Raw genomic sequence first — 23774 nt, 5'->3', positions numbered from 1 at the left:
AGAGCTTTAATTAACGCTCTGTACTGCAGTCTGCGCAACTTCAAGAATATATGCAAAGTTTAATGAACTGCAACAATTCATTCCTCTGTCAAAGCTTAAACTTTATTTCAAGTGTCTGGAATTAATTTTCGATTTACAGGTTGTAATTATTTCTTTTATAACAAGGTCGGGACTCCAATTCTGAAGTTTTGTTACGATGCTTTTAGGCAAGATTTGAACTTTCAAAATCCTCAAGATATATTCAAAAACATAAAATCCGTCAGGCATTGCTTCCAATATCTTTAATATCCAATGTCCATAAATAATCTTCCAATGCACCTGGAATTCATAATTTATTCAATTTTCCTCTTATTTATTTATTTTTTTTTAAATCCGTTACAAAATAGCCAACACTTATACGGTAGTCTTACGATTATAAGGACTTGTATTTATAGACAACGTCATTTCAGGGACCCGACAACCATGAATAAGAGATAACGTCTCTTAATTGGCAATACGTTTGGACATTGCTGCGAAACTGTTTTTCATTTAGTTGATTTTAAGTTCCTGATAAGACATTGAACCACATTGTTTTACTTTCTTTCCGCGTTCATCATATTCTTGGATCGTGTAAGCAAACTTTTGATAAGCCAGTTGTGATTGTTGCAAGTATTATTATTTTTTTTCATTACTCTTCAAACATTTTGAATTTGCTCGCACGAAATGTGGGCCAATATTTGGCACAATTTCAAACAAACCAAAACCCCCGTTTTGCCTCCCATTTAGCGTGGCACACACATACACATCCCGTATTTTGCAACACAGCACATGATACCATGTCCGCTGCCCGAGTTCAACGATGAACGATGAGTAAATCTTTCCAATGCGGCCCATTCGTTCCCGCAGCCCGGGGTTTGATATCCGGTTGCGATTCACGCTTACGTCTCCCGGGTGGTCAAAATTCACGGGAAAATCCGATTGCCAAACGTCCCAGTCCAATTCAACTAGGGCGCGCGGGGAGGCGAAAGGTACATTCTGTCTGCCTTCTCGATGCCTTCTGGAAAATGTCTACCACGTCTGCCATCCACAGGAAAGACGATCATAAACAATATTAGACCCATCTCTCTCGCTCTTGCTCTCCGCCTGGGAAAATGGAGGAAATCAGTAGGAACGAGCAGGGAAAGTCTCGGCTCACTCGAGTGTTGAATTTTACTGTTTTATGTTCCATGAAGATGAGCTGCCATTCATTTTCTCACGAGATCCAAATGAAACGTTCTTGAACGTTCTTGAGATTAGGGAATTTTCGCTCTGGCGATACAAGAGCAAGCTATGTTAAAACACATACACACACAGAGTTAAATGATGTTATCAGACATAATGGGGATGGGGGGGGGGGGGGACAAATCACAACCAATAAATGGCAATCTTTATCACAGTCTCTTGATCGAACAGATCAAGATTTGGAAGCGTTGGTTTTCCTGTGACATCATGCCCGTTAGAGTGCAGCACAATCGAGGGTCCCATGTCGAATGGAATTATCAAACACAACGCTGACATGAGACAGTTCCAGTGAAGTTGACTCAGTAAATCCACACAATCACTGATAAGGTGACACATTAAATGGCTGCAGAATGATTGCTTGCCGCTCGGGGCGGCGTGAGGGGGCTGCAAACTGATAAGCCACAAAACAAACCAATTCCTTGTAACCACAAGAAGGGAAAGAATGTTGCTAGACCTTAAAATTAAATCTAAAAAAAAATCCGTAAGTAAGTACGTACCTGTTGCCATTGATCCTCGAAGGACGACTCGGACGAGAAGCATCCAGTTTCGTGGATGATCTGCAGCTCCCGGAAAATGCTCCCGCTCGGCAGTATATCCATCGTTGGGGCCGTGAAAATCGGTCGTAACAAATCTGCAGCAATTCAGTATCGAACTAACAACGGCCGAGGCTCTAGCAACACATCGACACAAGCGCGGGGCGCCCGGGGCCACTCTGCCAACACAAACCCTTCCCTCAATGAAACACTGACACAGAATAATTAAAACACTTGCTGGCTCACACTTCACCACGAACAACCACCTTTTTTTTAAACTTCAGCTCAGCTCTTCTAGAGGTTTTGCCCAAAAAACGCTTGGTACACGGCACGACACACGAAATTGGAAACGAATTATTCAACCATTAATAACGCACCCATGCTTCTTTGGTTTCGGGTTTTCACTTCTTTTGCATTCGATTTTTCTCGCTTTTTTCTTCACACCGCAACCATCATCAACATGCTGACGCTAGTGCCCTATTCTGTGTTTACATCTACTGCGCTGTAAACGTGTTAAACTCGTACACAAACTCGCGTATCAGAGACAATCACACACACAGACACACAAACCCACACGAAAGAAAAAACGTGAATCGTATGCTTCTCGATTTTCACAGAACAGAAATTGGAAGGGAAACAAAAAACTTTTCCACTTGCAACGCCACCACTTTTCTCGCACTTCCGCCCGTTTTGTGCAATATTGGCTTAACAATACCTTTTTTTCTTCTTCTTTTATTTTCTTGCTTAAGGTTTTCGCTCCTGGATAACACTCCACAAATGTGTTAAATCTTTCGTTTGTACCTCCGCTCACGATCCGCACCCGTGGTAGGGATTTCGACACAACTTTAGCTGATGTATGGCACAAACTCACTCGATCGGGAACTAACCAACCCATTCATACTCACGCACACACGTACATATTTGAGTTGGATTTAAAACGATCACGATCTTGCCAACTTTTATTTTGCTCACTGCTAGGTTTTCCACCTATCTCCAATGCATCCCACATGTATATTTAACACTTTACGCGGGTTTCCCCTGCCCTACGGGACCATCTTACACAGACACTTTGTGCCACAAAATATGCAAACAATTGTTGAGGAATTTATTGCACCCTAGTAGCCATTGCCTTCGAACGTGCACAGCGAACAGAAACTGTTTCGGTAACTACTTCGTAGAAGTTTGAATATTTTTTTTAACTACTTTGAAATACTCCTACAAGAACTCACGGTCGCAAGAACCACTACGGAACACTAACGGGACGAGCCACACAACTGCTGCTGGTGGTTACATTTCGCACTACCAAAATAGCACCAACAACAAAAAAAATGGCTACCACAATTGATTGGCCATTGTGTCGCCTCCAACCAGGTTCGGTATACGCCTCGTCAAAAATGGAGGACACTGAGCTGCTGCACTTTCGGTACGCGTAACACAATCTCCTGCACAGGCGTGATTATTTCATCAACAGCAGTTGTTCACACCTTTTGCACTCACACACTTGTGTTGGATTTGCACATGCACTTGCATTGGTTGACACCACACAACAACAGTTTGATAGTAAGATCTTCGGGTTCGGATTTTGGAAATCGTCTGCGCGCAGCCATTCAGTGGCTTCTATCACGCTTCACGGTGTGGTTTCGCTCGCTGCGGATGTCTTCAAATCTGGAGTAACGAAGAGAATGAAGTGGAAACAATAATTAGAATGACAGTCATGGCCATCTAGATGAGAAACGATACGAGACGGATTCCGTATCCAATGACAGGAACAGGCCTACTTAGATCAATTGATCGACACTTGGTGGTATCTGGGGATCGGCTGACAGCCCTCGGGCCATCTTTTTGACAGCTCTGAAGACCTTCCCACCCAACGTTCCTGTTCATCATGTTGTTTTGTTTAATTATAGACACATGCACAAAGACACACACATACACAAACACACACCTAGAGGCGCATAGTAGTAGCTATTCAAACAATCGGAAACAGCAAATGCGTGTCTTTCGTCACCATTTGTGAGCGCCCCCGGAATGGAATCCAATAAATTTCCAGTGCGCGCGAAAGAATCTCTCGATTCTATTTCTATTTCTGGAAACACCATCACAACCGTATCTGCAGGAGAAGAGGGAATAAGATAGGAAAGTCCCCCCACCCCTCCTCGTTCTCTCCCTCTTCGCTGATCCTCCTCATCAAAAGTTCCCGTTGTGGTTCTCCCGGGCCTTCCCTGTTCTTCCCATTCAAAAGACATGATGGCGAGTCAGAAATGGCGGAAATGATTATTTATCTGAATGCACACACGACCAACAACAACACCCGCACTGCCATCACCATAGACGATTATGTGTTGTGCTAGGACCGGGCCGGGAGAATCACACAATGAAGCGGGCCCCTGCTCACCCTAACCGCCCTCAACCTAATGCACTCAATCACAGCATCCCACACGTGTAGCGTGTAGCTAACCTAGAGACCAGAGAGACTCCCGCCATTACTGACCGGTGAAAGAGAAAGTGATCTTGACCCTTGCTTTGGCTGGCACCGAGTTGCCCCACGCACATTTGATCTACGGTAATCTAGCAGCTAGATTCTCGATCGACGCTCTGCTGATGGTGACCGAGGGTAGTGTAGGATTGTTAAAAACCAGATGCACCGTTCAAAACGACCGGAAACGACGTACGGATAGACGCTTGACGCGTACGCGTGTTTGAGCGAATGGGACGCGAACGCGCACGACACACACTGCGGTCTGAATCACACCGGCTTCTAAAAAAAACTAAAATTGCCGCTGACATCACGCTGACGCTGAGGGTACCCTCTTGGGCTTGGATTTTTGTTTGGGACCGGTCAAGCCGCTTCAGCGTACGGTCTGTGTGGTTGGGTGTGAGAGCGAGAGAGAGAGAGAATGAAGTGTGAGCGAAAGGAGTGGGAGAGGAAAGCATGCGAGTTCGGTTTGCAGCGTGAGAGCGCCGATGCAAGCGGCTTGCACACTCGAGGGTTGTGTAGGTTGGCTGGAAAGTACATTGCTGTTGAAGGGAGCACGCTCAAGAAGCGAACCTATCGAACACTTGTGAACGTCTTTTGTTTATTACATACATTCCCTCTCTTTTTCACACAGTAATTAGTGCTGCTGATAGTTTTCTCATTCACGAAGTTCGATAAAGGTGTGAGAACAAATACCATCAATCGAAAACGATCCAAATAGATGAGTTCTAAATGTCTTTTTAGTATTTTACTATTGTATTGCATGGACAACCTAGCAGCTAAATAATGTGAGATTCTTATTTATTTTACGGAAAATTGAAGTAAAGCACTGCATAAAAACTACGAAATATTCATCATTCAGATTTGCACAAGACTGCAATTTCACAGCAGGTTGTAAGACCAAAACACAGCTAAAGATCATTTTAAACATTTGTATGAAATAGTAAAAGCCAATATGGCGAAAAATAGTACATGTTCTCATAAAGAACACATTTTTGCTTATAATATTTTAGATTGTATTTCAAAAATAATCTTTATATTTACTTCTACTCAATTTAGCATTTTTTTAACTAAGAAATCTAAACATATAAATTTAAAAATCATCTTCTAATAGTTCTAAAAGCTAGATTGTTGAGTTGCGAACGATAAGATATATCATAGATTTATTGATAGATATACTGTAATACTGTACCCAAGTAATACTGTATTGTTCTATTACAGACAATATTTAGATTGGTTTTACTTGTTTGACCACTGAGTACCAACAATTTGTACATTTTCTTCCATATTATTCAACAATGTTACTTGCAGCTTCACTCAAATGGTTATTGTATTAGCCTGTACTCTCTTTAGATTCAAATTAAAAGTCGAACTATGATGTGATATAATAGCCATTTAATTCCCGTTTGTATTAAGTTTACTTTAAGTGCTGAATAAAGCCAATTTGGCTCAAAGTCTCTATGAAAATTAACTTGCAAAACCACAGTCCACTATATGATGATAGAAAGTGGAAAGAAAAAAGACACCAATATGCATTGTCTTGATCATCCCCGGACCAGCCATCTAAATGTTAATTATTAACTTCCTTACCCGTCTTATTATTGAGCCCCAGAGACTTTTACATCCATCCTCCACCTGCTCTCTGTTGTGTTCTCTCTCGTTATTTCGCTCTCCCACTGTTGTTTGCCTTTGTTTTTCAAACGGATCGATCCAGCGTCATGACAGCCCGCGTACAAGCGATCGAACAGCTTCGTATGCGAGTGCGTGTCAGTGTGGGTGTATGTGATCGTACCCTCAAAGCAAGTGTGCACGAGGAAAAGAGAGTGAAACATAGAGCGAGAGAGTACGGTAGTGAAGGAAGCCACCATTGAAAGAGAAACCAAAACAGCCCCTTTAAACTCAGTGTTTCTCAAGGTGCGCGATCGGTCATAGAGAGTGTGTTTAAACGACCAAAAAAAAAAAAAAAAAAAAAAAACGTCACCCTCCTGGACAACAGGTTGAAAGTCTCTTCTATCCCCTCTCGTTTTTGTATCGTGTGTGTGTGTTTGTGTGTGCATGTGTGTGTGTGCATTGGAACGAGGGGTCCGATAGCTAAGCTAACCCTTTGCCCCTTCGCTCGCACACTCACATTCACATATTCAACTGGAATGGAATGTAGATTGGGGTATTGGGGTAGTGAGGGTTGGTGGGACGACGGCAGAGGGTGTCGGTGTGCGTCATCGTATCGGCTGGAATTTGTTTTATGCTGCGCGTCGGTTATGATAACGAAATTGCGCTAGCCTGCAGTCGAAGTTGTGCAAGCCTAACAGGCAAGCCAAAAGGAAATTGATAGGAAAGAGTAAAAATAACCTTCGTGAGGGTTTTTTTTTCTATGACTCTCTTGTGAGATGTTTTTATTCCACTCTTTCGTTATATTGTCCGCTTAATCTACAATTATTTTACGAGTTTTAATTTCCAATTGATGTGCTGCCCGTTTCTTCCCAGCTACCTCTTGTCGTGGTTTGTACACACGCATTTAATCGCTTTCACATTAGATAGGGCCAGATTTTTTAAAGCACTCCCAGTATCTCCCATTTTGCTGGTCCGAGACAAACAAAAAAACAGGAATCGATCAAACTCGTGGAAGCGATTGCTTCGACCACCGTTGAACATTTCAACCGCGGGCAGCAAAGGATGATTTTAAACCCTAAATGGCTTAATGCTTTTATTTGATTCCCGCTCACTAGGTTTTTATTTTTGGTTTGCATTTTTGGCTCTAAAATCAAGGAAGAATACGACCAATCACGTAACGGGTTTCCCGCCTTTTTCCCCGTAGCCATGAACAACAATTCTAACGTCAAATGATGATGCATTTTCCAAGTTTTTCTCGCAAACCGTTACAATAAAAAAGAGCAATTCTCTTCCATCGTCCATTGTTTTGCCGCCCGAAAACTTCACCCAACCACAAACAAATGGATTCGATAGGGGAAGGAGGTGGTGGGGGGGGGAATAGAACACGACGAGGAAAGGGAGGAGGAAGAAGGAAAAGCATGACCTTTTCCCCCGAGCTGGGCACCAAAGCCAAAACAAAGGGAAAACGATTCCGGTGCCCGGAACCTCCCTTGCGGGTGGAATGGAGAGAAAATTGGTACGATTTTTCCCCCTTTTGCGTTGAATCCCCGTCACCCATTGAAACGGCGATCCGGGGAAGGTTTTCGGGTTACGGTTGAGTTCTGCTGCGGGGGCTGTGTGGGATGGGGGGAAAAACATGGAGAAGAAAACAACATTAAAGCGTCCCTACGTCAACGTCATAGACATACGCAGTTTTTTTTATCTCTGTTTTGCCTAGTTTTACCGCTGGGAAGGTTGTTCAATAAAGTTGTTGTTGTGTTGTGCTGTAAAAGTTCACCCGAAGGGTCGGTTCACCCGACACGTTGAGGGTGGGCAAAAGACCTCATGCATGCAATGACCCCCCGGTCCCGGATAGGGTCGCTTTCGGCTGATGACGTAGCACATAATTTGCCAGACATTTGTCGCGCCAGGAAGGCTCGTCCGCAGCGAAAAGAAGGGGACGGCTTCTAATCCATTATCACGCACCCACGGCTTGTTTGAAACTAACACTCACACACACAATCATGTACACACATATACACGTCCACAAGCCATCACGGCCGCTCGTCCATACTAACTAAACAGTTTCCCCCCGCCAGGCATCAGAAGGTTGGTTGTGATGTGATTTGACTTTTTAATTAGCCTTAACGCGTTCTAGCCGCTCGCGGGTCCTAGAAATGCATCACACTCCCCTGCAGCGGGGCAGCAGTAGCTTGAGCAGGAAGTGACCGGACAGTGACCAAGCTAGCTAGACCAATAGCTAAACATTCACCCCTAATCGAGCGGAAGCAATACGTCTTTCACGTCGAACGGTGGAGTCAAGGTTTGTTTAAAGTGGTCGCTGCTTTTTTTTCGTCTTCTCCCTCTCTTTGGCTTGTTGCTAAATGCAACACGCACTCACATTGCACCCAGCAAAGTCTGCATCTCTGAAGCACATCTTGCTCAAAATGCACGTTTGGGGTAGGTTTGGAAGCACCTGAGAGGGGGGGAAATAACAACACGCGCTCCAAAAACCCTCCTTCTCCAGCAGCACAGTGGGAAGTTGGCAGGCAAGCTATTTTTGAAACGAAACCAACGGAAGAGGTTCGTTTGTTTGGATACTTTTGTTCCGAAAATGAGATCATAGCACACAGCACGCAGTCCTAACGCAGGTCAGACAGAGGTGTCGTTTTTTTTGCAATTCTGTGGGATCCATCCGCTTGGGAGGGATCCCAACCATCACATCCTGTCGTTTTGGAGGAATATGCTTTTTGGTTTGTTTTAGTTTTTTGTGTTGTTTTTTTTTGCAACTTTGTAAAATCTAACATTCATTCTTCCTGGAACTTGAACGGTCCGTCCTAGAGCGTCCAAAGGATGGTGCCCTATTGCCCTTTTTTTTGTTTTACGTAGGTATTCTACCAAAAAACCAATAAGACCTTGTTTTGATAAACAGACTTAATATTTCAAAAATCTGAATAACTACAACTGAAATTTAAAAGGAAAGAACTTCACTATCCCGAAAGTTAATAAACAATGTTGAGTTTTAAGAGTTGAAGAATTGAGACAATGCGCAGAAATGTTTTTGGAACGTTTATGCTTTGTAATGTTTACTTTTCTCAACCTTTTTTGTATCACTTAACTGATCTGAATACTAAAACAGAAAAAAATAATAAAATATTCTTCCAATATTACGTCAACGTTACAAATTATCTGATTCATAATAAAATAAAATCACTAAATAGTTTGTTAAAAAAACGGTAAGGTTTATTCACAACTTGATGAAAAAAAGTTCTAAACTTCCTGCTTTTTCATCTTTTTTCGAGAAAAGTTCCAAAATTTATTAAAATAAAATTATTGAGATCTTCTCCGAAACAGTTTAAATCGTTGATGGTCAAACAATATTTGGATCTGTTATTCCAGTTTGTTTGCATGTAAAAATGCATCTATTTTACTCAAAGCAACATGCTTTCAACAAAAAGCAGTACTGGGTTTGGGCTACTGGCGAAACAGGCTCATTGTAATGTTGTATTCTTGCAATTTTTAAAAAATGGTTACTATTTCCCTATTGTTGCAAATATGATTTGAATTAAGAGCAATGAAAATCTACCACGTCAATACTTAGAAATTTCGTGCAAATCGTTTGATATTTAATTTCAAAATAAGTTCAATATATTACATTTTCTTATCCTATGAACTCTTCACAAATACTATAAAATATTCGAAACAATAATTTAAATCCCCAATTTATCTTATGAGTCACAATTTTTCATTTAGGGCTTCACTGTTGTCTAGTTAGAAGGACTATAATTTCCTTCTTCTTCTCATCCACAACAAACACGCAATTTTGGTGGAACGAATCTTTTCCAGAATACAATCACTTATCACTTTACAGCGCACTGGTAAGTACACACTTCCACTGTTCACACAAATTGTGGTGGATTATTTCTGATAGCTCCCGCAGCTGTACATATGAAACATCCAACCCTTCCCCATAAGAATGCTCCACCTCGCCCTCGCGTCAAACCGGAGACAAACTTACTTCTGCGCTTTGCCGAACGTTTGCCAAACACCAAACCGTCCTGCTACAGACACACAAACACAGACACACAAGCCGGAAAGATGAAGCTGAAGATTTTTCCGCCTGTGCTTCACCGGAAGCGGAACAAACACAGCACCACCAGCACTATACGAAGCAGCACACCAAACGCTGCTTTTCCGTTGTTTGACGTCGGTGGGGCGCCGTTGTTAATGCCACCGGGGTTTTCCACTGGCTTTTCCTGGCACTGGCACTGCTTCGAACGTGAACCTGCTTGCTGGAGCTTTTTGGTGGATTTTGAATCGAAGCGAATAGGAACGCACTGGACACCGAAACGCACGCGTGTGCTTGTTGGTGTGCATGCACAAACACAAACAGAGAACGCACACGGACTGGCGCGGGAGCTGGAGTGGTTCACCCCACCCACCCGCACATGGAAGCAGGGAGCAGCGGGCGCGTAATGTCAGGTCCAACACTCACACACACACACACACACACACTCACGGCTTTTGAGAAGGGGGGGAATTTTCCGACACACACGGCGTGGCGTGCGAAAATTCGTGCAGCGATCTGCCGGCCTCGAACGTCTACTCGCATCTGGCAGACCGTCCGCAGCAGCGCGGTCGGCACCCGAGCGCACACCCGGAGAGTATCGGGTCGGGTCGCCTGTTTTCTTCGTGCGTACATCCCCCCTTTGCGTCCCCCCTCCCTCGTGGCTTAGCGGCGAACGAAGACATCCTTTTTACTAGAACAAGGGGACGGGTGGGGAGATAAATGAAGGAGCTCTTGGGAGCAGAAATTTTGCAGCGGGATGCAGGGGGTAGGGCTAGGAGGGCGCCGAGAAGACGAACCGTCAATGAAAGCACGAACGAACCGAGACCACGACCGCGACGGCTGATGATGACGCGAATGACGATGACGATGATAAGGGGGTTCGTTGATAGGATGCTCTCTGGTTTGTTCATCCCCTGCTCCTCCCATCGCCCTCCATCAAGGATTGAAGGGAAGCTTTTGCGAGGCAAATTTTCACCGGCAAGCGCCATGTGAATGGAACGGCCGGAGCGCGAGAGAACGAGCCTAGTTCACATGGGAAAGCGTCACTCTCATCGCTCTCTTCATCGCTCACGCGCTCCGGGAAATTCGTAGCGTGTGTGTGTGCTTGCGTGTGACGGAGAGTTTGCGCGCTGCTTTTCCAGCACGCTTTTCGCTTCCGCCGTTCGCTCGTTTGCACACACAGCATCCGGTAAGGCGGCTTGTTTATTTATGAAACACGACCGAACCGAGAGCGGGACCCGAACGTTACGAGCGGCCGACGGTTCGCCGGTGTTGTGCGAGTGCCTTGTGCTAGCCGGCCGCTGTCGGCTATTTTCCACCGCTGCCAGGACAACCAGTAACTAACTCCCCGCCCTGCACCCCATGCACGCCATTTCCCCGTTCTTTGGAGGGAAATACAACGGCTTCCCCTTGGGCTGTGAGACCGAGCTGCCGCCGGCTAGCGCGTGTACCGGGCGTGCGTCGTGGGGACGCTTCTTCCTTCTTCATTCCTCTCTCTCACACACGCACACACACCTCCTGCATCTCTCATCGTTAAGCATACCGCACGGAGTGCTGTTCTGCAAGTGTGGAAAATGTGAAAAACAGAAGATAGTCCCCCCACCAACAAATATATAAAAAATAGTTTCTGCTTGGTGGAAAATGTTAAGTGACGCGGTTGCAACACACGTGGACGCTCAACTGTATGGGTGCGTGAACAGTACGGGAATGTGTGTCGGGTTTTATTTTTCGTGTTGCATTTCGGCCCAACTGCTGGTGCAGGTATGTATGGTCCAGTCCGTTCGGTGAGCTTTCGGGCGAAATATTTCGCAACAAAATCCTTGCAAAGTGTAGAGATGCTTGTAATGCATGGATCGCGATGCACAGGCTCAAGGAATCTCGCTCGGACCGGGGGAATCGTTTGAATGTGAGCAGTTTTGTTGCATTTTGTGCAAGGGTAACTGTGTGTTACAGTCATGTGAATGGTAAAGTAAAACTATGTTTTAAAAAGCAAGAAACGGATGTTTCTTACGTTCAAAATGTCCAACAAACGCACTCGACACAAACAGAAATTGTATCTGTATTACAAAATATTGATCGAGATGTCTCAACAGAGATATCAAACAAGAGACATATCGAGGTGTCAAACACGCCGGACCATCATACAAAATTTGCATGTTTGGCACAAAAAATACAGTGCTTTTTATTTAAAAAAAAAACATTATTTGCTAGAAAAATACATTAAAACTTTTTAAGTATCTCAGGCATACTGATAGCCACCCATTAACCAGAGGTTATCGTTGTAAGACGGCGATAAATGTGTGTTTGTCGCAAAATATTAAGCCCATTTATTCAGGATTAATTTCTATATGTTCACTTTTTTAACGGCATTCTTGCCATTAAACTAGAATAATAGCATCTAGACTTGACATTTACGCAATACATTTAAATAGAATGAACGACACCGAGCCCGAAGCCATTTTAATTGTGTTACGTAGTTTATTTGATAATTAAGCTTTCTTTTCGGTTTGAAACGTTGCATGATGGTTTATAAAAAAATCATTGATATCTAAATTATTTTTTTATTTTGAATAAAAACTATTAAAGTGAATCAACAGAAACAATGTGAAAAAATACACTTTAGCAAAAGGGCAAAAACGCAAAATTTGATAAAAAAAAGGTAACACGATACATTTATTTAAAAAAAAAAAAAACAAAAAAAAAACAAAATGGCCAGGGTAACACATATATTTTCTTGAAGATTAATATTTGAAAATAAAACTCATTTTAACTAACCTCCATCTAGGGGATACGTAAAAGCTGCTTAAAAGCTGCTTAAGAGCTGCTGGACTGGATCATCCGAAGTGAATCAGATGAAACTGGCTTATTAATACAGTTGTTCGTAGTGTCCTGCAATTGGCTGCCTGTAAATAAAAGTTGTTCACGGTTTATCTGTGTTTATTGAATGTTCAATTATCGGGGAAAAAATACTTCAATTTCTCACAAAATGTCTTCAACTCACTATGGTTTTTTGCTATTGTGCCATCTGCAGTAACTGCAATAATGGAAGTAGCTTTGTATGCAATCTTACACACAAGCAATTCTTGTACACAAGCTGAAGCATGCAAAGCGACATCTAGGGGGGAACTGAGCGATGGAGCGAAATCAACGAATCACTTTTTTCACATTTTTTTAAATTCAATTGAATTTGTACTGCTTTACCACGTTATTGGCTCTCTTTTATGGAATATGCAAAATGAGCGGTCCTTGAATACATTTGTATCGTTTCAAAACTCCTATATTTTATATTACTTAATCAGTTGTGGCTTTCAAGTGTTTCCATTTACATTCAGCGTTGTGTGAGATGTAAAGAATGTGATATTGTTAGATTAAAAATAAACATAAACATAGCATAATTTCAAATAGTTTTGATTTTATTCATTGACGTCGTCGAAACTGGATGCGTCGAAACTAGATGCACCAAACAAAAATAACCACTCTTATTGTATCTTCCAAGCAATGCCGAACCCGTTACGCCTTCCGCTCATTTCACCGTGTCCTTAATCCAATCGCTCGCACGTTCAAGGTTTACAAACATCTCGCTTCCCTCCGCCCGGCAGTGCGGGAAGCTAAACACCATCAGGCCGGCCAAGAAGTAGCGCGGCACCTTGTCGACTCGCTTGATGTACTGCAGCGGCGAGCCCGTGGCATAGTTGTGACAGTGACCCTTCGGACGTGTCTTGTACACCGCACACAGCACATCCTCGGTGGGAGGCAGGACGACGCCAAGTTTTTCGTACTCACTGCGACAGGTTACCGACGAAGTGAGGTTCATTGCGTCGCGCTCCATCTTGGGAAAGACGAGCTTATTGCGCTTCCAGCCGCTCACCGTCAGGAACGTCTCCTTGTAATCGTCGAACGCTGGCAGACAGATGGGTTTAACGTTCGGTTTGCTCGTATCTGCGTTGTGCTTCAGCTTGAGCAGAGCGAGATTGTTAGCATACTGCGGTTTGTTGTAGTTGGGATGGAAGAACACCTGCTCGATGTCCACCGACTGGGACGTGATCGTTGTGGCCGGAGTGTTCGGATCCGCGTCTTCCACCGAGCGGATGTTGTACTCCCCAAGACGAACCGATTGCCTGCCGGGTGAAACATAATGTATCATTACAACTCCCTGCAAGTCATCAGTAAATCAAAAGACCAACATACAGCTTATAGTTACTGAACACTCCCTCTACACAGTGCCCCACCGCAAGGACGTATCGCGGGTGTACTAGAATGCCACTGCACACCAGATGTGTCTGCACCTTGTCAAGCTGCCGGAACTCCAGCAGCACATTCCACGGGTACTGATTGAACACCGGCTTCTTCATCTCATCCTGCACTTCTGAGTGGCGGGCCACGCCACAGTCCTCCAGCTTGAGCAGATTGCGCTGATCCACTAACTGCTGGTGCGCATTGATCCAGGTCGTGTACTGCGCTACATCGGTGTACGTCGCTGGCAGGGCCGCGTTGCACGTAGCCTCACCCGTGTCCAGATCACGCCGGGCCGCCGCACTCACAATGCCCCGCAGGTACCAAACCTGATCCTTTGCGAAGTACAACCCACCGCCACTGTCACCGGAGCACACGTTCGCACCCGATTCCGTCCCGATTGCACACATCTTGCCCGCATCCTGCGGCAGAAAGCGAACGTGCTCGGGCAGCTGCTCAATGCACTGCTGCTTCTCGATTACCTTCATAGAGGCTTGCTGAAGCGTTTCGCTGATACGGTGCGTCTCATCAAATCCAAACCCAACGGCTATGCCGGACCGGCTCAGAACGTCGATCAGGGTGGCGTTGCGCGTCGGCCATAAGCAGATCGGGAAGATGGAGAACGAAGCGAACGAGATCGCTCGATCAGGACGCATCAGGGCAATGTCGTTGTAAAAGGTTTTCCGGTCATACTTTGGATGAAGGATGATCTCGAACAGGTTGTAAACGATCACGCTCGTGTCGTTATCGTTGTTCAGATGGTGTATGCCTGCCTTCAGGAAATAGTGATCGGGGTTCGGTTCCTTTATACAGTGAGCAGCTGTGGGAGAAAGCAGTGCACGAAACATTACAATGAAGAGCACAATCAGGATGTTCTCTTGCAGTTTTCATACCGGAAAGCACAAAGTGTTGACTGATAATCGATCCACCACACTTGTATGCTGGTTTCTCAGATTTCACGTAGGCAAACAGTGCAACATGCCAAGGCCAATCCCCTGGCTCAGCTATGATGCCTTTCGTGACGAGTCCCATCGGGGAAAGACGACGTACGCCACACGTTGCTAAAATGTAAATAGTGTTAATCGGTTACTAATGTAAAGAATAACTTCCCTGTTTCGGTGTAGAATTACATGCAGCAACTTCAGAAGGTTGTTGAAGTAACAGCAGCCCCAGTAGCGCCATGACGGCTCGTATGGGTATTCCCCAACACTCGCTGATAACCTTTCCCATGCTGAACGAGAAACAGAAACAACACACGACCGTTTGATTGCACGCCAACTCGCGTAATGTCAATGCGACGACAAGCGAAGCCTACCTTTAACTGATCGATCGGGCCGAGTTCTCTCTGCTCGGGAGAATATTTCGGAATAATAAGAGCATATTCTTTCACCAGCAGTTATGTTCGGAAGAGAAGATATGATCATTTTTCGGATGAACGTACATAGATGTGTGTGTTTCATGGTGGGAGCTGGTTTTTATTAGATCAGTCCACGGATGCGGGTCCCGACTCGCTTACGTAGTATACAAAGAGGTAACATAAAGTTAATGTGAAAGGGTACTACTACCACTACTAATATATAATTAACTAGACTTTACGCTATGCTTCACTTAATACATCGGAGGTTCACCGGATAGGTTTGTTCTTCAGTTGTTTTTTTTTGTTTTGCTTTCGGACCACTTACATCGATTATGTTTTTGTTTATGTTTATTTTTACGCTTTTTTGTTGCTGTGTTTACTATTTAAGTACTTACGCCTGCGCTTATGCAATCCACATTACGGCAGGCGGAAAAGACTGTTTAAAAAGGTGGCTTGCTAGGGGGAGACAATGTTTTACTAATACGTAGAGTTTTTTTTAAGTGTAACGATCATGGCGATTACGATTCACATCGTACATATGTGTGTGTGTTTCTGTCTGTCTTCTTCTCCGTCCTTCTCTTTCCCAACCCAAAACTGTAGCTGCGAGAAGCGCAATTAGCTCCCCGATACGTGACGCGTAGACACTGGCTTTTCGAAAGCTAAGGATGCGAACGCTTTTGGAAAGTACTCTATCACATCGCGCTCTTGCGTATCAGCAGATACTCGGAGAACTGCTGCGTCTCGACGCCGCCCCCGGTGCTGGCCTCCACGCTGAAGCCCGCATTCAGCAGCCGGGTCAGCACCTGGATGGAGTTGAGCTTGCAGTACCCGTTCAGCGGAAACCGTATCACCTGCCGGCCGTCGAACTGGTTCCAGGCGGCACCGGTCCGCGCGTCCAGGATCGCCTGGTTCGTCTCGGGAAACACCTCGTCCAGGACGGCCCGCTCGGCCGAGATCAGTATGCGCTCGCCCAGGTCGGGCGAGATGTGCAGCGCCACCACGTCGTGGCTGGCCGTGTCCGTCTGTACCGTGCCCTTACATTTGCTCCGACTGCCCCCGCCGAACGGTGGAATACCATTCCCGCTGCGTTGCCGCTCCTTCTTCAGCAGTTCGATCTGTTTGATCATAGCTATAAGGAGCAGGGAAAGTGTAAATGTCAGTGACTTCTTTAACATTAACTCCGTTAACGTAAGATAAGATAAATGGCGGCAGGTTATACTCACGAACAATATCGAAATATTTGGCCTCCTCCAGCAGCAGCTCCAGGTCCGGGAAGTCTTCCGACACAAGCAGCTTTGAGTTGCGCATAAAGTTCAGTATATGGCGAAACATACCACCGTCACGGTCGATGAAGTAGTGCTGCTTGAGCGAATCCAGCACGATCGGGATGCAGCCGTTGAAGAGTTTGGCTAGCCGCGAGTCGGGATATCTGCAAGGGGCAAGGAGTTGTTATGGTTAACTGATGTTGGAGATCTTGATGTTGAAGTCAAATAGTAAGTCAGGTAGTACAGAAGTCCAATCTTTTAATTTCAGCGCATCGATCGATGGGTTTGTTGCGTTATTCGTGCCTAAAAATCTGAGTTACACACTATTAAGCAGTGTCCTCAACCTATCATTCAAATTTTATCTCATTATACAAATTCTGGCCTAGTCTGTTGCACGTCCTCGATACATTTCAGCTCTCAATGAGAAATGTGCTCGATCGATTATACGAATGTTTTTCGAATACACAATAATTTTCATGCCTTCTCCCCTACGTAGGACTGACTATCCTGCTATGGATAATCAATAAGTCTCTGAAAGCCAAGCCCACGTGTGATACAGTCGCAGCCCTTGACCGACAACGGTTGTTGTGCCAAAGAAGATTAAGATGATAATCTATACTTGCCTCTGTGGTTTCTTTTCATTATCTTTTTCTTTCCTTTTAGTTGAATCTGTGTAACTGTGCATGTACATGTGTAACTCATTCTGCAATCGAGTTTGATCTTTCCACCCGTAAGCATTACGTATTTTATGGATAACCTTCTATTGGAACAATTTTCTAACATTCCTTAAATTTTTACACAGAATGTGACACCTTTCGGTAGGCTTTAGCTGTACGGATTGATGGAGATGTTAAAAATATTTTCTTTTACTCATGTAAAAAAATATTATAATTATAATATAATTATAATATAATTAGATAAAAATATTTAATTTTATTATAAATTAAACCGCTTGCAACACATACAATAATTCTGTTAGCTTTTTTTATAGAATATTGTTTATTCGATTTGATTTAAGTTTATAGATGGAAAATGACTGTAAGAGCGTGTAGAATGCTGTCAGCAGTAATACCACAGAGAACCACAGGATAAAATCACTCATCTATTATCTGATTATTGCAAAAAATCCAAAATATTGTCTTGCGAAGAAATAACAAGAAGTATTCTTATCATTGCATACATTTTTGCAACACACTTCGTTTACTGATTTGAAATAATTCCTAATGATCAAACTAGACTTCTTAATGATCAGACTTCTTCAGACTGCTTAATGACCAAATTAGAACAACACAATCATACAATATCGCACTGAAGCCAACTGACAGAACTCTTCTGATACGCTAAAGTACCAAACCGAACCTCTAAAGACACCATGACCGTTAACGCAATTCAATTACCCCCTCCGCATGTACCCGGTCCCGAACAACTTACTTGGTTAATGTTTCCAGCGAGCTGGTGTAGATCGTACCGCCGACATCGATGTGCACCGGTGCGGTGTACTTGGACGCGGCGGCCACGCACGGTATGCCGGTGATCTGCTTGTGGTTCGCATGGTGGTACCCGCTGCCGACGCCCGTCACCGCGGGCGAGACGGCCGGTATCGGGGGGGTCGGTGTGGGCGACGACGAGTTCGAGATGGTCGGCGATGTGGTGGGCGAGGTGCTGATTTTGATCTGCGTCGCGGTGAACAGGCGCGTCGCGGACAGGTCGCGCGGCTCGAGCGGCTTCACGTCCCGCTCGGCTGCCCGGTCACGTTCGCGATCGCGGTCACGATCACGGTCCCGCTCCATGTCGCTGTTACATTTCCTTCTGCGGGCGAAACGGAAACAGAGGTGCGGAAAGGGGAAACGTTAGCAGAATGTCCTTAAGTGTCAACGGTGTGTCGGAGACGTGGAAGAGCACCGTCCGTGGTCCAATCGCCCTGCAGGGTTTCAAGGGAGGGCAATGCAAACCCCGACCTACACCGTGCCGTGTGTTCTGTTCTGTCAAGTTATCAAAAAATATAATTAATACTTTGCATTCTTCCTCCTGCCTTGCTTCCTGTTCCAGAACACAGCCGAATTGGAGTGCTTTTTGGGAGCAGCAGATTTCGCCTCGCGGCTAATTTCGAAGCCAACTCGCTCGGCCAGCTGTGCGTCCAGTCCCTGTTTGTGTGTGCGTATGTGTGTATGCTAAGGTACAAATGTTCTGAGTGTCGTCGTCGTTTACAAATCCGTGACGGTTGTTGCTGTTTTCGCTCCGTTTTTCGGTACATTAAATCATGGCCGCACTTCTTTGGGGCGAAATAATTTTATAAATATATTGCATTACCCACCGCCAATCCCTCGCCTTGCGTTCGTTCGATGTGCCCGGAAGGGATATAACCGGGGAGCCGGGGCGCGTTCATGCGTTCATCTGACAGGGCAGGGTTGGAAAATAAGCGAGAAAAGCTTGCTTTTTTCATCTCGCAATACCATACCCGAAAAAGAAATAAAAGTATGCAGATGAATAAAAAAAAAAAAAACCGCAACACAAGCTCCCTCCAGGCGGTACGCAATATCACGGTTTTTGGGTTATGTGCAGGGAACGGTAAGGAAGGAATGGGCTCAAAGTGAATATTTCGCCCCCTTTGCACCCTTTGCCCGAGGTCCAAAATGCACTCTTGGATAATGTTTTTTTTTTTTGTTTTCGTTTCTCGAGCGTCGGGAGGGGTTACGTTTGCAGCTTGACAGTACACTTTGGCTTGGGGGCAGCTCATGAATTCCTTTTTCGAAACGGCGGCCCTTCCTTCGCCTTGGCGATGATCGTGGTGGCGCGCGGTTTTACCACACAGCCCGGCGGCAAACCACTAGCAACAGGTAAATACGCGCGTAGTAATTTTTGGGGTAGAAATGATTTCGCAAGGAACGCAGGAACAAAGCGCAAAGAACCCCACATCCCCAATGGGTGCATGCGAAGTGACAAGGGCGTTGCTCATCATCGCTCGGGTCTTTTTGCCATTGTTGTTGTTGTTGTTGTTGTTGTTGTTGTGTTTTCGCGCTCGCACGCACGGCCAGCGCACGATGCAGCCGCGCAAACAGTTTCGCGTAGGTCGCACCAAATGTCTGCGGGCGCTACCGTGAACCCGTTATTCTTGCGGTGGGGTTGGGTTTGGTAGGAAAAAAAGGGACAAGCAGAAAAATGGCCACCACTGGTAATATTGAAATCATTGCGATTAATTTCGGACGGACTCGGGTCCGGCGCACATTAACGATATTGCAGTGCAACCGGCAATCAGGAAACGATTTCCATTTTTGGACTCATTGGGCGCAGCGTTTGGGGGATGGCGATGAAAGGTTGAATGTGGAATAACCTTTTTTTTTGCAATGTGTTAAACGCGAAGGTGAGCTATGAAGGTGGTTGCCCATTTTTGAAATATTGAACAAGTTTTTGTTGACTTCAGCAACACAGAACTCGCAGATCTTCTACAAATTAAAAGCAATATTCACTGCAAATGATCAACATAGTTTGAAAACACAGGCTTCAGTGCCGTTTGATATGCACAAACATACCCGATAACTCGCCTTGTTTTCACTATCTCGCTCTAAATAAACATTGCATTGGGTGTTTCAACGCCGAACGGGTTCATCGGGTTTGGAACGTTCGCAAAGCAAAGATGACTGTCCGGTGCCCAAACCGTTCGCTCGTCCGTCAGTTGTAACTAAAAACCAAAGAAACTTCCTTAGCAAAACACCTCCATGACCGAAGCAAAAGAAAGCAAACGGTATGGCTAAATATGGGATAAAGTTTGGTTTTAATTTGTTGTAAAATTACCCCCCCCCCCCCAACGCTATCCTATGCGGGCTAAGATAGTCCGGACGCTACATCAAGACAAACTACGCTCCTCCTTTCTTGCATATATGTTTTTACAGGTGATCTTCCGCAAGTAAGAAGCGCTCCGGCAATGCATGGACTGTGGGATCAGCAGCTTGCGAAACCGATCCGAAGCTGACCATCAATAGTTTTACAATAACAAAACAACTGCAGCCGGTGTTATTCTTTCTCGTAAGGATAGTATGCCCTTTGCACCTCGGAGGACGCTCTGAGCGTAAGGTGTTTCGATAGGAACTGGCAAAGAAAAAGAAGGAGTAGAGCAAATCCAATGAAGCGTGCTTCGTGCGTTGTGGCTTATTTTGTCCTGCTCGAATGGGGAAGCTGGGAGGGAGCATTTATTTTGATTATCTACTTTTCCCTTTCGCTTTTGGCAAGTGTCTGTTTTTCTGGGTGATTTCAGGACTCAGAAGGAGCTACATATGCTTTGCAGAGTAAATGAGTAATGAAAACATTAGCTATGGCAACACTTTGCTCCTGGTGATGGTTTAACATTTCCTTTGTTTTTATTTCCATTTTACGGTACGGAATAACCATTGACCGTTTTGGCATGTTTGCACGGAGAAGATTTGAGCATGTTTTTTCAATAAGTATTCAACAAAAAACCGCTGGACTGAAATTGTTCAAATTACCTTTTATATTGGTCCTTAACACTTACAATGGACCAATGAAAACCGAAATACTGATCAATTTGAAGTAGGATACACGAATAAGGTTTGATTTCATCCTAGAGCAGCGGTCGGCAAACTTTGCGACCAAAAGAGTCAAATTCTACAAAAATGATCCAAGAGTTTCAATGGTGAAGAGCCAAATATATAAATCAATAGCATAAATGTGTCATAGGTCTATGACTACGTTACTATTGCATCAAAATGGTTTGAAAATTCCGATGTGACCTATTTGCACTCCTAAAACAATACATCCAAAACCAAAAGATCTTTCATGAGTGATTTAACCCGTTCCAATGAAAGAATGCATAAGATGCTTTTCTAAGAATTAACCAATTTGACAACACTTTTAAAGGCAATACTTGGAATACCACAGATTATTTATGTAATGCAGTAATCAATGAAAGTTAAATGAACGAAAGGATTTTTAACGCAATTAATAACACAAAATATAAGAAAACTAGCTGCCCCTTAAAACTTAGCAATTCCCAAAAAACTAAAATATTCCATCTTGGAATTGCAACTTGGGATAATTGTATCCTCACAGTATTCGGTTTTCAACGATTGTTAAAGTGCCTTATACAGTAAGAACAACATTCCTGCTCTTTGCATGGGAGTAAAAAAATGCAATTAAATTTTAGTGTAACATCTGAACATGTTAGAAGTCTTGAAACTTATTCGCATACCACCATAAGGTGTGTGCAAAGATTCGTTGAAAATGATCCAGTCGTTTTGGAGGTAGCTGGCAACAAAGACATGAGATTTTTATATATAAAGAGAAGAAGAATATCAAATTATTTCTTTAATCTTCCAGACTTTTGAGTGCTTCATTTAACATAAAGCTTAAAATTTCGATCTCTTTGGATAATCAATGACATAAAACATATCAAAAGTTATAACATATCAAGAGCTACTCCTTTCTCGTTTGTATAATGACGTATTCGCTGGTTCATGTTGGGGTAGAACCACCAGTTCTCGGATATTCAATCCAATCTACTATAATTGTTGCTTTATAGTTAATTTTGACTCGATGTATTAAGAATGACGGATAAGTGAAAAGAAACGTTAAAGGATAATAATTCTAAACTGACCCCAACACACAACTGGCTATTCTGCGTGGGTAAACTAATCAAGTCATTCGCAGAAACCCCACCAACGGCTTATGATAGGCCTAGACTGATTATAGCTTGTGAAATCAAACATCGAAATAAGACAAAACGCAGTAAAAATGACACATCATTCGCCCGGTTTGGTGTGAATCGAGCCCTATTGAGAGTGTTAATCCACACAAGACAAAAATGAGCGATGCTAGTTAAGCCTTTACAGTTGTTGTGCTGCTGAAGAAAAAGATAGAAGGATAATTTAGTTTCACCCAGCATCCCAATAAACCATTCACCCACAATGCAACAGCGACGGAAATAATCCTCCTGAACCCACTGCACTTTGAACTTCCCTAAACTAAGCCGCCCGAAATGGTGCACATTTCCAGGCCAATTTCCGTGTTATATTCTCGCTGCCCGATCCCCGTAACACTTGTTTTCCATTTATTGAAAACTCCCCCCCCCCCTCGAGCTGCAACCCTGTGTTATTGCCGTTGTGCCGTTTTCCCCTAATGCCGTATTTCATCATTTCATAATTTAAATAGTTTTAGGAGCCGATTCCCCACACTGCTTCGCGCAGTTTGTCGCTCGTTTTGGTAAACTAAATCCTTCCCCTTCGCTTGTACCCTGCTAAATGTTAAACATTCGCTCCTCATTCCGGGCTGCAGTGCAAATAGTGCGAACGGGGGAGCAGAAGCTTGGGGAGTATGGAAATAGAAAACTAGCCCGGGAAAATTAGTATGTACCTGCCGCACAAACACAATTTTGGAGCAGGACTCCGAAAATCGAAATCCTCGCGTACTAAATGCAGGTGCGGTGGTGCAGTCTCATCTCTACCCCCTTTACCCAACCAAAAAAAAATAGCACAACAAGCTGGAATACAACATGGCGGCCAAAAGTGCACCAGCTATAGGAGGAGAGAGAGAGAGAGAGAGGAAGGTTGATGATGGTCCTGTAGACGGGGGTGTACATTTAAATGGATATTTTCGATACGATGGCCACGGCGGCCGTTTTTCTAGTGTCGCGGGTAAACCCAAGCGTGGGGTTTGGGGCTGGGGGCAAACACAGCAAAAGCCGGGCCAACAGAAATTCACATTTGATTTTACGTCGTTGACTGCATCGGCTGCACGTTGCACACACCCTTCCCCTCGTTCACCGCTCGGTTTCATTTCTCGCAACGCTCCAAAACTGTCCGCCTGCGCGCTATGTGACTTTGCATAAACTATCCCGAGCGACCGGCGTTCCCTTCGGTCCGTGCATGTGTGTGTGTGTGTGTATGTAGGATGCGGCCACAAAACCCGCTCATGCACACCAATAAATAGTGCATGATAAATTTGTACATTTTAGATTATTTATTCAAAATATATTACCTCC

At 44.3% G+C, this 23774-nt stretch overlaps 3 protein-coding genes across 8 annotated transcripts in view; all 3 read right to left on the bottom strand.

The window, feature by feature from the left end:
* The window catches only part of LOC121592582 (Krueppel-like factor luna), a 284374-nt gene extending 273909 nt beyond the window's left edge, over nucleotides 1–10465 (bottom strand). The window contains exons 1-2 of one of the 6 annotated variants that reach the window (XM_041914172.1): nucleotides 10379–10465; nucleotides 1758–3458 (exon numbers count right to left, since the gene is read on the bottom strand). In XM_041914172.1, the coding sequence (XP_041770106.1) occupies nucleotides 1758–1859 (102 nt within the window). In that variant the 5' untranslated portion in view covers nucleotides 1860–3458; nucleotides 10379–10465. Of the gene's footprint in view, nucleotides 1–1757; nucleotides 3459–4284; nucleotides 4578–9877 lie in introns of those variants that run through there. The other 5 variants (XM_041914168.1, XM_041914167.1, XM_041914170.1 and 2 more) reach the window with 5 other exon arrangements.
* Nucleotides 10466–13328: 2863 nt separating this feature from the next.
* LOC121594169 (CUB and peptidase domain-containing protein 1-like) lies at nucleotides 13329–15464 on the bottom strand. The gene is made up of 4 exons (XM_041917195.1): nucleotides 15292–15464; nucleotides 15055–15222; nucleotides 14117–14981; nucleotides 13329–14046 (listed from the first exon to the last, which is right to left on the bottom strand). The coding sequence occupies exons 1-4, from the start codon at nucleotides 15389–15391 to the stop codon at nucleotides 13452–13454; spliced, it is 1728 nt and encodes a 575-aa protein (XP_041773129.1). The 5' UTR covers nucleotides 15392–15464; the 3' UTR covers nucleotides 13329–13451.
* Nucleotides 15465–15628: 164 nt separating this feature from the next.
* The window catches only part of LOC121594152 (BTB/POZ domain-containing protein kctd15), a 47657-nt gene continuing 39511 nt past the window's right edge, over nucleotides 15629–23774 (bottom strand). The window contains exons 2-4 of the mRNA XM_041917165.1: nucleotides 18215–18592; nucleotides 16742–16947; nucleotides 15629–16647 (exon numbers count right to left, since the gene is read on the bottom strand). Of these exons, the coding sequence (XP_041773099.1) occupies nucleotides 16211–16647; nucleotides 16742–16947; nucleotides 18215–18573 (1002 nt within the window). The 5' untranslated portion in view covers nucleotides 18574–18592 and the 3' untranslated portion in view covers nucleotides 15629–16210. The remainder of the gene's footprint in view (nucleotides 16648–16741; nucleotides 16948–18214; nucleotides 18593–23774) is intronic.

This window comes from Anopheles merus, chromosome 2L (assembly GCF_017562075.2).
Source record: "Anopheles merus strain MAF chromosome 2L, AmerM5.1, whole genome shotgun sequence".
Classification (NCBI taxonomy): domain Eukaryota; kingdom Metazoa; phylum Arthropoda; class Insecta; order Diptera; family Culicidae; genus Anopheles; species Anopheles merus.
Note: the sequence above shows the minus strand (reverse complement) of the source record. Positions and strands in the feature narration are given on the sequence as shown.